Below are 14,482 nucleotides of genomic sequence, written 5' to 3' on the forward strand. Positions count from 1 at the left end.
GCACTGATTCCAACAGCAATCTGATTATTGTAAAAGTATTGTCGTTTTTGATTTGGTTGTTTAAGAATGACATAAAGGGATGTAATAAAGTTATTATGGGAACATCCAAAGAGCAGAGAACTTTGTAGAATGTCACAAAAAGCTCAGTAGTTACAAGTTCTGCAATATTATAGAAATACAGACAAGGAAAAATTAATAAACCACTCTTTTTCTTCAATTTCTTGTTCATTTGAATGCCTGATACAACTAAATGTACATTTGTTTGGACAAATATAATGATAACAACAAAAATAGCTCATAAAAGTTTAATTTAAGAGCTGATATTTAGACATTTTCCATAGTTTTCTTGATAATGAAACCATGGAAAATGTCTAGATATCAGCTCTTACATTAAACTCTTATGAGCTATTTTTGTTGTTATCATTATATGTGTCCAAACAAATGTATATTTAGTTGTAACAGACATTAAATTGAACAAGAAATTGAAGAAAAGGGGTGATCTAATAATTTTTTTCCATGACTGTATATTGGTGTCATGAAATGGAAAATCCAAATTTAATAATGTAACAAAAATATATTGATATAAATAGTTAGGTGTTGGGGGGAAATAATCAATACAGCATAGTACTGCAATATTTGTGTGACAATATTGCATCAATACATGGACCCCATTGATCTCGATATTTAATTAATTCATATTTAACATACAAATATTCACAAAAATCAATTGCTTTTTTGTCCACTAGATAGAGCTGAATTAAGATAGTCTGTTTCATTTCATTTCAGTTAAATGTTTTAAATTGGTTAAAAATAAAAAATGTAACTATAATTTTGCAATGTTCAATAAAACATACACAGTAATCCACACATATTGCATTCAGTGAAACATACAAACAGTTCAGTTTATCAGGTTCAACATTTATCACTTTTTTTATTTTATGACAGTATTGATCAGTCTGTCTCCTTCACATTTTGCTACAAGACAATATTAAATTGAGATGAACAGACCAAAACATAATTTTATAGTGGAGATATGTTATAAAAGAGTTGTTGATAAAGTTTTCCCTTGGGGACATACAGTAACATGCTTTTGAAGAAATTAATAAACCAAATTATATGGCAAGATATGGTTTTGCATAAAGATGTTGCAAATAGTTTAAGCTTACAATAATATCATATTGTGACTTCAGTATCGTGATAATATCACGTCCAGGGGCCTCTAGTGATTCCCATCCCTGTTAGAAATACCAGAAGCAAAAATGATATGCTGCAAAACCGAAATACTGCTGAGATATTATTTAACAACACATGAAAACTGATAAAAGACAAGAAAATATCATCTTAATTGTCACCATATTATTAAATATACTATTATATGTCTTCTTCTTCTTCTTAACTATCATTAATATGTTAATTAAGGGCTCTCGTAAAAGTCCTGTTAAGTATACATTTTATAGGGGGAAAGTCTTATTATAGGTGGTCTCATATTAATATGAATTTACTAAACTTTTCATCACAAAAATATATTTCAAATGTCATAATAATATGTGTAAACTCACTGCGTTTCATCGCCATCTCTCTTTCATCAGCGCGTGAAGACAAACTGACTGATATGAAAATGCCAGCTGCGAGCTGCCGTCACGTGGTGCGCTTTATGATTTGTGCGCTCTGGATTTGTCTCCAGTTGCGCTGGAGAAGAGAAGAGTCTTCACACTTGGCGGAGCTTCCAGCTCTCACCTCAGCCGCGCAGAGAGGATGAGCGGATCCGTGTCTGGGCTTTCTCCGCGGCGCTTCGTCCTCAGTGCCTCCGTCTGAACAAGTTCATTTGGTCTGATGTTTCCCCTCCGAGCGTCATTTCGGAGAGAATGTGTCTTCTCGTTTTTGCGACTTTATTCGGAGTCTTTCTCGACGCAGGTAGGTGCGAGTTGGGGAGACTGCAGCCCCGTTTCACTGAGCGTGAGGGGGCTCTGTCTGGAGCGAGTGTGTGCAACAAAACAAGTGCTTATATTGTGATTTGTGAGAAAAAAATACTTATTTTCTATCAACATCCGTGCGTAATCACACGGAGAAAGCCAATATCACAAAAAACGTTGATTATTTACATATATTGCACCCATACTTTACATTTAAAACAGTCTTTCCATATATAATTACAAAATGATTTATTTTGAAGCCATTCTATTAAGTAAACAGAGCTATTGCCTTTTAGTAACTAATTTCTTGTGCGCATGGGAAGTCTGTGCATAAAATCGGACCGCCACATGTGCGTAAATTACATGCATTGACTGACTGACTTTATATTTTTGGGGAAACTTAAGGAGCTTAAATAATGGACAATAACTAACAATCATGATGCGTTTACGGTGCTGGTTTTGCGCGCTGAGGGAGCAGCGCTGCTGGGCTCCTGTGCGCTTTTTTGGCACTGAATGAAAAAGACAGAATCACCCTAAAACCTGTGGTTCGCTTAATCTGTCTCTTTTGTTTATCTGATATGTGCTTTTTGCTGTGAAAGAGGTATTTTGTTCTTGCCAGTAGTCCATTGGGAAGAAAGTGAAGATTCCTGTGCCATTTTGCTCTTTTGGAATATGAGAAAACAGGCTGTAGCTTCCAGAGCTGTTCCTACACCTGTCTGTTTTTTATTTATTGTATTGTTGTTGTTTTGAAGAGCCTAAGGTGATTTTGGTTAATCGGATTGTGATAAGAAGATATTGCACTTTCTGCTGTGTAAATATTTGTTTTCTTATATCATCCTTTGTTTCCTGTTATGAAAAAACAGATTTGGAGCAATTTTCTGATAAAGCTGTGCTGGGACGCTGGATTCTGCCCTGTGGTTTGACAGATATTCCTTCCAAAAAAAAAAACAAGTTCCTTGTGTTCACAATCTCCTCCCAGGTGATGGATGGAGCTTTCAGGCATTTGCTTGGTTTAAAGTAATTAGGCTGGGGCTCTGATGTTATATGTGGACCTTTATCAGATGCGTTTGATGGCGCTGTCGGAGTTGAGATTAATGTTTGGTGCCATTTCAATAATTACACTACTAATATATGTCAGTGGGGAGGAATAGCTTGTGTGGGATATTCAGGAGAGAAAGGGCAGACGTGTTTGTTGGATGTTGTGTTTTTGATTGAATCCCTCAGTATTTTTTTAATAATACTAATGCAACATGATCTAAAACAATCCAGTGTCCCAGTTGACTGATGTAATTACACGCAATAAAGAAGCTTTCATTCTCAGCTTTCTAAAACATTCAGAGGTTCAATAAATTGGATAGACCTTTGATGCAATGAGTTGCCAGTGACAGCATGTCATGCATATTGCAGAGAGGTGTTGCACAGCAAGCATAGTGTCTGCAAAACATTTCCCTAACACTATAGACAGGACACTTTCTCTATTTCAGGTCCTATAGCATGATTTCTGCAGATGTTTCTGCAGCATAGAGTGTCACAAACTCGGATTAACAATGAATTTTCCATCAATAAGAGGAGCACCCAGGCAGCTTTAAAAGCATCAGATAAAATTTGCAAAAGCTGCAAGAAGCGCTGTATATTATCTTTACGAGAGGACATGGTAGCAGTCAGACACTCATTTTTACACCCTCAGGGGATGAGAATTCATGCAGACAATCTCTCCACTGGCAGAGAGCATCAAGTCTCTCTTACTGCTGGTTTGTATTGTAAATGGAGCTTTATCACCTATAAAAACCCTTGGGTTAAAAGGGGAGTTAAAAGGAGCACTCTGTGCTTTCCTGATGTGTTTTTTTCCTTTCTTTACAGCTTTTTCTCACTTCAATGTGTGAATCTATAACCTTGCTGTTGACACTCATGAGATAGTCAATAAACCCCTCTTAGATTAGACTCAGTGAAGGACTTGCTTTTGTGCTATGGAGAGTCACAAAAGCTCGCAATCGCCCTTCAGTTAGCGAGTGTAATGTCACAACAGTGTGCAGGAGATAGAGAAGATGACATTGCACTCTCATGGAGGGCCATTAGTCTTGTGTGAAGCTGGTGCACCATCAAAGACGGCTGCTTGACAGAAGAAAAACATAAAGAGGAAAAAGAATATATGGATTAATGTCACTAATGCACTCTTCAAATATAAATGGATGGGGAAAATATATAAAGTACAGGTCAAAAGGTTGGACATACCTTGTCATTTAATGTTTTTTCTTTATTTATATGATATTCTACATTGTATATTATGATTAAAGACATCAAGACTATGAACTATGACCACATTTCCTTTGATGACAGCTTCTGTTATTCTCTCAGTCAGCTTAATGAGGTAATCAACTGGAATGGTTTCCAGTTAACAGGGGCACCTTGTCAAGAATTAATCCGTGGAATGTCTTTCCTTCTTAATGTGTCTGACACCATCAGAGCAAAAGCAGAAGAATCAAAAATATAAAACTTATTTAACACTTTTTTGTTTACTACATAATCGTTCCATCATAGTTTTGATGTCTTCAATATTAATCTACAATGTAGAAGATTTACAAAAAATAAATTAAACGAGAAGGTGTGTCCAAACTATTGACTCGTACTCTATATATATATATAACAGGCTGTAAATAATCCAGCAAAAAATGACCCCATAGGTCATTTGTATAAGCAGTGCAAGAGTGACATGGTACTCATAGGGAGCATAGACTGTATAAATATGTATGTAGTCTCTGTGATGTCATCCATAGGTTTTTGAGGAACCAAAGTGAGGCTCAGTGTGGCTCGGGCCATCGCAGTCTTGGCAGTGCCTGACTCTGTCTGACTCCCGGCTAATCCAAAAATTGGCACCAAGGTGGAGCAGGGGTGAGCTGAGGCAGATCAAATAAAGCCTGGTTGCCGAAACGTGCCACTAGTGACGGCACCCAAAGTGACATGTTATGCATAAATGGTTGAGTTATGTAAAAATCCTACCCTATACAGTTGTCACGGACAGAGTATTATCTTTATATACCAGGCTGTAAACATGTTTATTTCTGCTGAAAATTTTTTAACATGAAGGTCTATGAGGACTGACTCACTTGTGGAGCCAGCCTCAAGTGGCCATTCGAGGAACTGCAGGTTTTAGCACTTCAGTGTTGGCTTCATTTTCATGTTGCTGCTGTTAGATGGATGGGTCAAACAAATTCTTCATGTTTCATTCATTGTGTGCTTAGTTAACGTCATGTTTAAAATGTGGTAATATATGTACCTTAAAGGATGCACAAACATACTTATTCTAAGCCAAACCATGACCATTCCCTAAACCTATCCTAACCACATCAATAAACTGTGTGCCGAAGGCTACACCCTGTTAGGGCCGTTATGTGCGGGTTGTAACATGAATGAATTTCACCATGAAAAAGCCATCTGAAGACGTTTTTAGCTTTTTTTGCCAGAAGAGTACCTAAGGCCTTTCTTCATTTTTGAACTATTTAAATAGTTATCTGTTTTGAACTCCAGAGCCAGACAGAATTAACCAAGAAGTCTTGGTGTTCTTAGCTAACCAAGTTAGGTAAGTGCAAGTTTAAAACAGCAACTGTTATGTTTATCAGGATGTCTTGACCTCCTGCCACCACTAGGGGCGCTAATTTAGGGAACACTCCTGTGAGTTGTAGAGGATAGGAAGCCACCTATAGGGTTGTATGGGTTGAAGGACTTGCTGAAAAAGGAAAATCTCGACAATTTGAAAAATATTAAGACTTAGATGAAAAGGTTATCACCAATCATGTTCTGTAACCAAAGTTACTGTATCAGATTTACAAGCATATATCTGCACATATTCAATTTCTTTTGGCTAATTAACAATATTCTGCAAAATTGGCCCCCACATTTGACAAACAACAGCAGGTGTAGCTTAAACTGAATTATTTTCTCATATCTCGAGGAAATAACGTATTATTTATCTGCAGGAAAACACTCTTCAGGGCTTAATTATGTCTGTGATACCACTAATAATTGAATGTTTCGCTCTCTTGTCCCTGCTGCACGGTGCAGGAGATGCCCTTCAGATCCAGTGCTACCAGTGTGAGGAGATGAAGCACAATGACTGCTCCACGCCGGAGTACATCGTCAACTGCACCGTCAATGTACAGGACATGTGCCAGAAGGAGGTGCTGGTCAAACCCGATGGTAAGGGACACTTAACTGCTAATCTGTTTGGTGCTGATTAGGTATTTCTGATGCTGGAGGTAGGCCCTTTTGGTTTTTATATGCCTTTATGGGAGGGAGGACAGCCGGTCAAGGCTGTAAATCCACGGTCTGGGGCAGCCAAAAGCATTTTAAGTTCCTATTTATCTGCACAAGAAAGGTGACCGTCTGGAAACCTGAGACCGGGCTGAACACGGCACAGAATCTAAGTGACCTCCGAGCATTAAGCTTTATTTCTTTGCCATTCAGACGAGTGTAAGCAACGTTATTAAGGCACTAAGCACTTGCAATTTTGTTGATGTACAACAGGGACGGCAAATTTACATAAATACTGATGTCTCAACTAGGATGAGCTGAGACACATAAACAAGGTTGTCTGGAAATCAGCAGGTTAAAAAAAAAATCACTTATAATAGGATATTTTGATATAATGTGACATTTATTTCCAGTAATGCGGGCGCAGAATATAAACAGCTAATTAAATCAGCTGTGTTTGCATCTGTTGGCATTATAAAATGACAGAAAATACTCCTTATGTGGTTTTCAGTGTATTTTTAAAATAATTTGTTCCTTTGCTCGGCGTCAAAGATGGAGAGAGACGCATTGATTGATCATTGATGTGGATGGACTCGCTGTGTTGCAGAAAGCATCAGACAGTGTAGCATCAGATATTCCATGATGCATTATAAACCCACACAAACACAATCCTCCAATGTTCCCCATTGTTTGAAATTTCATGCTCACTTTTGTGTGAGACATCTCTGTGTTGTTGTGTCCTTTCAAAACCCTGGCAAACACTATCTCACTGGACCACTTTATTCGGCTCATTCGTCAAAGAGAAGAGACTTTCCTTCAGCTGCCAGCGACACAACATTAGATTAGTTCTGTGCTGTGTTACAGAAAATAAAATGCTTCAGCCTGTAGGGCTCCAACTTAACCAGTCTGGGAATTTGGAGGGTGGAGTCCTTTTTCAACCTTTTCCATAAGTACAAAAGCATTAAAAAATGATTAAATTGTGTGTTTATCTGCTCTAACACAAGCTGCAATCATTAGCATGTTTGGCTATCTAGCTTACTTAAAGGAACACTCAACCGTTTTTTCATATTAAAACATGTTATTCGGGTAAGTAAGACGAGTGGATACAGACCTCTTGCGTCTCAATGCGTGCACTCAATCACCCTGGCGCGCGGCGTCACTTGGCTAGCACTTAGCTTAGCCCAGTTCATTCATTAGGATCCACACAGATGGACAGTTAGAAGCGACCAAACTCCTCCACGTTTTCCCTATTTAAATACAGCTACACGAGTAGTTAAACGACCAAGTATGGCGACACAAAATAAAATGTGGCGCTTTTCGAAGCGGATAAAAAGGATAACTACAATGTATGGCGGAATAGCACTTGGGAGCACTTCGACTCGCCGCAGTAATATCATCACTTCCGCTCCCTCTCACTTCCGTCAGGAGTGATGATATTACTGCGCCGAGTCGAAGTGCTCCCAAGTGCTATTCCGCCATACATTATAGTTATCCTTTTTATCCGCTAAGTTACCATTATTTTAATTTATTTGGGGAAGATTGACCATTTAGGTAGGGTCATCTAAAGATATTTATAAAGAATGTTAATTTTTTAATTGAATTTGTCATCTATAAAGGTTTTTAAAAAAGAAATTTAGCCATAATCTTTGCAAAAAATTCTGCAAAAGCTTAAGGTAAGAGCCCCAAATGTATACCAATGGCCAATGGTGACATTGGTGTTTCATCAATTTAAGATTCAATTGTGCAAGTCAAGAGAAAGACTCGTTGCTCCAATTAGTTTATCCGGCTACGAAACACACAGCGAGAGGGAAAGTTATGATGGCACTTATACCTCTGGTGTTTGTAGTCTTTCTAATTACCTATTTTCATATTCTTACATGCCAACAGTATTAGGATGAACTTTCTTGACTTGCAAAATTATCTTTGAAGATGACGAAAAAAACATATTTGTGGCACAATTCAAATGGGATCAAACGTCCGACATAAGGTCCTATGCTGGTCCAAAAACTGCCTATTAAGGTGTTATAAAAGACAGTTTAAACAGTTAATAACTGTACATAAATGCCAGTAGTTACGAGGGTGACGTGACTACCGTATGTTACGTAAAAAATGTGATTCACAAAAGCCACAGAAGTTACGTAAATAACGTAAGTTACGTAAAAAATTTACTTTTGTTTTTGACATGAGATTCAACCCAAGTTCTCCTGGGTTAAAGTCCACCATTTGTTCCCATCCACTTCCCCTCCCTCCTGACCCAATAGCAGGAGAAAGTCTAAAATGTAAATATGAGTCGTATTTTGCTGCCTGTACAAGCGCTTTATTTTGTCTTTTGAGGGGAGACCAGTCTGATGTACAGCAGTGCTCCTCTCCATTCTGACTGTTGGCGTTCATTCATTCATTATCTTTAACTTCTTCTCCGCACGCTGGTCGCGGTGGGCTGGATCCGATCCCAGCTGACATTGGGCGAGAGGCGCGGTACACCCTGGACAGGTCTCCAGACTGACACATAGAGACAGACAATCATGCTCTCATTCACACCTACGGGCAATTTAGAGGCACTAATTAAACCCAAGTGCATGTTTTTGGACTGTGGGAGGAAGCCAGAGAACCCGGGGAGAACCCACGCTGACACGGGGAAACATGCAAACTCCACATAGAAGAGCCACAGGCCAGAGTTGAACCGAGTCAAAACTTGCTGTGAAGAGTGCTAACCGCTACACCACCATGTAGCCCTCAATTGGCATTCTGTCATCAAATATATATCAAAATCTACGTGGTCAAATGAGTTCTAGAGCACCTCGGTAAGTGGTTGTAGTGATCCGATCATAATGTGTCTTGGACCCTACACTTGTATATGCCAAACACTTCTCAACCTAAAAGCCTTAGCTCTTGCAAAACTCTTAATACTGTTTGAAAATATGAAGTGTTTTTAACATTTTTATAACCCGTGGAGCGATTGATAGCTTAATTAGCTAGCTAGCTTCAGCCATTTGGAACAGCAGGACAACAGTGACAAGCTTGCTTTTGTTTTCCTCACTTGTGAAATTGCAGCTGTGTACGTTCTGGGCACAGATTAGATATTTTTAGAGCATCCAGTAAGGGAAATGTTCTTTCAGGCATTTGCCTGAAATCCTGAAGCAACAAAACAGCTTGAGGTCAGATATTCTGTATGGCAAGGTGACTGACTTCACATGTGTGGCGAGGTATATTAGACAGCTTGCTTCATAGTTAGACACGCTATCTTGTGATTGGATGTTTGCAGGTTGGATGGTTGCAGCAAGTAGCTTTATGTGATGCCCTTCAGTAAGGCACTGAACCTGCAACGCTACAGATGTTAATTTTATGCTTTGCCTTGCAGTGCTGATGCTTCCTTTACATGCAACCGTATTACAATACAAAGAATATGATAGAGGAGGAATTCTCAGTTATTTCTCTCCCTCCATCAATAAAAATCATTCCTATAAAATGTAACACTCTGCGGAAAACAGTAGATAAATAATATGATAAGAATGCCACATATATGATGAAACACCAGCTATAACATACCATAGACACACATTACAAATAACACCAATATATACCAGATGCAGAAACATCACTTTATAAAGGAGGCAGCAGCTCTGGAGTGCAATAAAAAGTTACAGCCCTATAGAATATGAGTTTTCTCCTTCATACAAGCATACAAATTGTTGTAACATATACCACACTGACAAACATCAGTTCATAAGAGCAGACAGGAAGTCAATAGCTCCACAGCCCTGCAGTGCAATATAATGCTGCAGCATTGCAAAACACAAGCCTCTTATACTGTACGTCTTCAATCTGAGCAATCTAATTACAGCAGGGGGAAATTAATCACTATTCTTTTCAGTCTGTTGTGATATTATTCAGTATTTCTGTAGCATTAAACTGGGATATTAGTTTTGGCTAGCAAAAAAACAATAACTAAATGTACGTTACTTACCTAAGAAAATTAAACGGCGACTCCTTGGAGTGTCTGTTAGTCCAACCAAACGCTGAACAAGACATTTTTTATGAACAAAATGTTGAAATAAGTCATAAAGTGAAAATACAGTGTGAAAGGGTCAAAGTTATGAGACCGAACAAGTAAACGTCCTTTTTTAAAAAAAAAAACTTTATTGACACAGCATCGTGGACACGCATTGATTTTCTTCTCTCCTGATGACGGCTCGCCTTGTTAGTGACCTGTCAATCAAAGGTAGCCCTGCCCCATATCATACGATTCTTTAGCTTCTATTTTCTTCTAAATGGGGCCATTATTTACACAATAAACATCAAATTTTCTTGAAGAAGATGTTTTACTAGCTGTTGAGACCATAGTGTTGTCCACAAAAATATTTTGAGGCAATAAATCAAGTCAGAAGTTTTCTCATTTTGTATTGAAATGAATGGACCCAAATGCTTCTGCAGCTGCCGTCAGCGCCCCCTGTTGTAATTTTCTGGAATTCAAGCTTAAGACACTGGTTTGCCTCCCTGCTCAGACCCGGATGTTGCCGCTTGATCTCAACTCTGCATGACTGGCCAGTCAGTATTTTTTCTTCTTTTTTCCAGGAATACATTATCGGAAGTCCTGTGCCTCCTCCGGAGCGTGCCTCATCGCCTCCTCTGGCTACCAGCAGTTCTGCACCGGCAGGCTGAACTCAGTCTGCATCTCCTGCTGCAACACCCCGCTCTGCAACGGGCCCCGGAGGAAGCGGCCCGTCCCTTCGGCGGCAATGTCCAGCCGGCCCCTTCTCCTCTTCCCGTCCTGCTTCGTGCCGCTGCTGACGCTCCTTCCTGTGACGTAGATGGAGGATCCCTTTACGTCCCAAATGTACAGTTTGTTTTCTCTGGTTCAAATAGTAGAAAAGAAAAGAAACCTCACTTTGCTGCTCTTGTGTTTGGTTGAGGTTTAGTTTTACAACGTCCTGCTAGATTTGATCTATTGTCCTTGCAACTTCAGCAGGAGATACTGGTATCATATGAAACTAGAAGCTCTAAGGAATCTATAGGCACCATGTGCGTCAGGATATCATGAAATAACGCTGCAAAGTTTGGCTTTTTTAACGTTTCATTCAAAAAAATTCACAGCAGTGAATCTTAAAGTTGAGAAAAGTTTGATAAAATGCTGCAGTTGTTGTCATCCATACATGTTTGATATCAGTTCAGTTCAGTTTGACTGACTACTTTGTTGGTCAGTCTGTGGGTTTGACTCTCATTGTGGAGAAATAAAAAGACTGAAGTGAGATGAATAGACTGAGAATTTTCTCTTATTTGACAAACAATTCTCGATTTAATTGAATTTTGTGGACACAAAATGCAGTTAAACAGTTAAATCGCAATATATTGTATGTCAGTACTCACCATATCGGCAAATGAAATAATATCATATTGTGACTCACATAATGGGATAAAATCGTATCGTGGGGCCTCTGCTGATTCCGACCTCTAATATATACACAGATTTATAATTCATTAGCAGGAATCTCTATGTAAGTGGTGTGAACTTAAGGCTGTAACGCTCAGTTTTAGCTCAGTGAGGACTGATAAAAAGCTGAACTTTGCAGCGTTATTTCTTCAAATTCCTAACACGATTCCCTGACGCATGGTGCCTATAGATTCCATACATCTTCTAGTTTCATATGATACCAGTGATCTCCAGTTTATTCGTAAACGTGATGCTAAATATCGATATTTGGCGGCCAGGAATTGATATAATATTGCCATGCATATATCGCTGTATCGATTTTTTTCCCCCTCCTCTAATATATAATGCTGTGTCAACGCACTACAGACTCAATTCTACCTCATAATTAGTATGTTTGTGCATGTTTGTACAGCAGTGAACCCCCACATAAAACCACAAACTATTATATTTTGAAACAAGTAGAAAAAATAGTGATATTTGCCGAGCTGCAAGGTGAATTTTATTATGTTCCACTGTTCGCTGTAGTCTGGCAGTAAACTATTCTTTTTACAGAAATCTACAGATAAAGTGATGATTTATGCCAGTTTTCCTTGTCACAGATTGCCCTTGGAGCCCGGACCTGTGATCTGTGCTGTGATATACTGAAGGGGCAGATTTGGACACCGAGCACACTGGCTTTGTTTCCTCTCAGCGTCGAGAAAAACTCTTAATCTGATCGATAAAACACCGTAACCACTGAGAATGACACTGGAAAGCTGGAGAAGTGGAAGCATATCGAGCTCTCTGAATCATTTATCGCTCTTGTTGCCAGAGAAGGACCATCCAGTCTGCAATCGAGGCATCTCTCAATTTCTTTGCTTTCTGTGAAGTGGAGCATTGTGTGAGGAACCCGCTCTGAAGTTATTTTCTGGTTATTACGTGCTTTTAAAAGTACTGGTAGAAGTTATTGTTAAAAAAAAAAAAAAAAGATATATTTAAGCTTTTATTTTGTGAGCTTTTGTTGATTTTCATTTTGAATCAGCACTGTTTGTTTTCTTTCTTGTTAACGCTGTGGCTGTTGTTCTGAATACAAAAAAAATCATATTTTGAATAGACAGGACTAAACCCAAAATATGATTTTCCTACGACATGACAAGCAAACATGAATTTGAAGGGTTCTTCTTGCAGCATATCATTTATCATACATATGCATATTTTCCACTGCCGTACAGTATTGATTGACATTTTACTAGTTGGAATATGAAAGATGCATAAATTATTTGCAGAGACAATTTGTGTTATTGATCAAACAGTTGATTCTGTCACACAAGAAACTAATTACATGGATTAATAAAAAAAAATAATTCCTCTTAATATCTTTTGTTATTTATATTTAACAGTAAAAGAAGCACAACATGTTTTCACTAAAGAAACTCTTCAGGGTGATATCAGTCACAGTTCCCTTTAATTTAATATTCATCACAACTTAAAATAATTCATATCTTGCATGTAGACATCACATCAATGAGAACACATTTGGCTTCTTTATTTTCATCATATTTTATTAAAATTGGTTTAAGTTATTTATTTGTTTCTGCTATTTTTCTGTTATGTACTGTGTTATATTTATATGTAGTGAATGTGTTTGACAACAACCATGCACACATTCTCTAACTGTATTTTATTGCCACATGTGATGGTATTAATGGTCCAAAGCTGAGCAAAAACTAAGATACATATTTATACCTGAGCATCATTTGACTGCTCTGGAGACAGAAAAGCTTCGAGACAGAGACGGACCATCTGATAAATGTTCATGGCGGTTTTCTGACTGGTCTTCTGTGAAGAGTAACACTGTATTCTGCTCATATGTGATGTAAATAAATGTTGCGGGAAAGTAGTAGTAATTGTTTTTTCCAACAATATGATTTAATAGGGGCAGGGCGGGGAAACTGCCTCATTCAAACATAAGCAAACTTAAATCAAGTATTCAAGTATTAGAAGCTTAAATATTCAGATAAGTTTGTATGTTTCCTGTACACACTTTGCAACATGTTCTGCTGACTTGCTGTGAAATTTGAATTGATTCATTTCTTTAAAGTATCCCAATGAACACAGTCTCTTTTTCCAGATAAAATAATTAACAAAAATAAGGAACTGAGCAACAAAATATAATTTATTTTAGATAGTAAAGGAATAAAGGTTATTATAGTTTTTTTAAACTAACAAAAGGACAGAAACTGTAATTGAAAAAACTTTTTTGTTAACTGAAATAAAAACTAGAGTTTTTAAAAAACAACAACTCAGTGAAACTGCATTGTGTGGTTACAAAATGAACTAAAACAGATAAGATGAGGTAAGACAAGGTAAGATAATGTTAGGTAAGGTAAGATAAGAGAAGGTAAGATAAGATAAGGTAAAGTAAGGTAAGATAAGGTAAGTAAGGTAATATAAGGTAAGATAATGTAAGGTAATATAAGGTAAGGTAAAGTAAGATATGGTAAGGTAATATAAGGCAAGGTAAGGTAAGGTAAGATAAGGTAAGGTAAGGTAAGGTAAAGTAAGATATGGTAAGGTAATATAAGGCAAGGTAAGGTAAGGTAAGATAAGGTAAGGTAAGGTAAGGTAAGGTAAGGTAAGGTAAAGTAAGATATGGTAAGGTAATATAAGGCAAGGTAAGGTAAGGTAAGATAAGACAGAACTTGGTTCCAGATTGCTCCAAAGTTACAAAAACAATGATAAAAACAATCACAATATAGGATAATATTAAAAAAACAATGAACGAAATAGGTAACAATAAGAATATATAAGATAAAATAACTATAATTAGAGTGAAAATGTCTTCGTTTTTCATCTTTGTCAACTTTTTTCATACAGGAAGCATTGGTTAGTATTTATTGAGACTGGCATGTTC

The 14,482-nt window shown here is 37.7% G+C and overlaps 1 protein-coding gene across 2 annotated transcripts; it reads left to right on the forward strand.

Moving 5' to 3' along the window:
• The first annotated feature begins 1,552 nt into the window (after window positions 1-1,552).
• LOC131963135 (ly6/PLAUR domain-containing protein 1-like) lies at window positions 1,553-13,468 on the forward strand. Of its 2 annotated transcripts, XM_059328285.1 has the most exons (4): window positions 1,553-1,914; window positions 5,973-6,107; window positions 10,734-10,995; window positions 12,189-13,468. In XM_059328285.1, the coding sequence occupies exons 1-3, from the start codon at window positions 1,866-1,868 to the stop codon at window positions 10,967-10,969; spliced, it is 420 nt and encodes a 139-aa protein (XP_059184268.1). In that variant the 5' UTR covers window positions 1,553-1,865; the 3' UTR covers window positions 10,970-10,995; window positions 12,189-13,468. The 2 variants fall into 2 exon arrangements, with proteins under 2 accessions (XP_059184268.1, XP_059184267.1); XM_059328284.1 differs by lacking the exon at window positions 1,553-1,914 and having other exon boundaries at window positions 5,647-6,107.
• Window positions 13,469-14,482: the final 1,014 nt, after the last annotated feature.

Source organism: Centropristis striata, chromosome 24, assembly GCF_030273125.1.
Source record: "Centropristis striata isolate RG_2023a ecotype Rhode Island chromosome 24, C.striata_1.0, whole genome shotgun sequence".
Taxonomy (NCBI): domain Eukaryota; kingdom Metazoa; phylum Chordata; class Actinopteri; order Perciformes; family Serranidae; genus Centropristis; species Centropristis striata.

Bases quoted from the DNA above. Each gene is read 5' to 3' on its own strand.
- LOC131963135 (XM_059328284.1), top strand. From the start codon at position 5,912: ATGTCTGTGATACCACTAATAATTGAATGTTTCGCTCTCTTGTCCCTG. The intron at 6,108-10,733 runs GTAAGGGACACT...TCTTTTTTCCAG, and splicing joins GGTGCTGGTCAAACCCGATG to GAATACATTATCGGAAGTCC.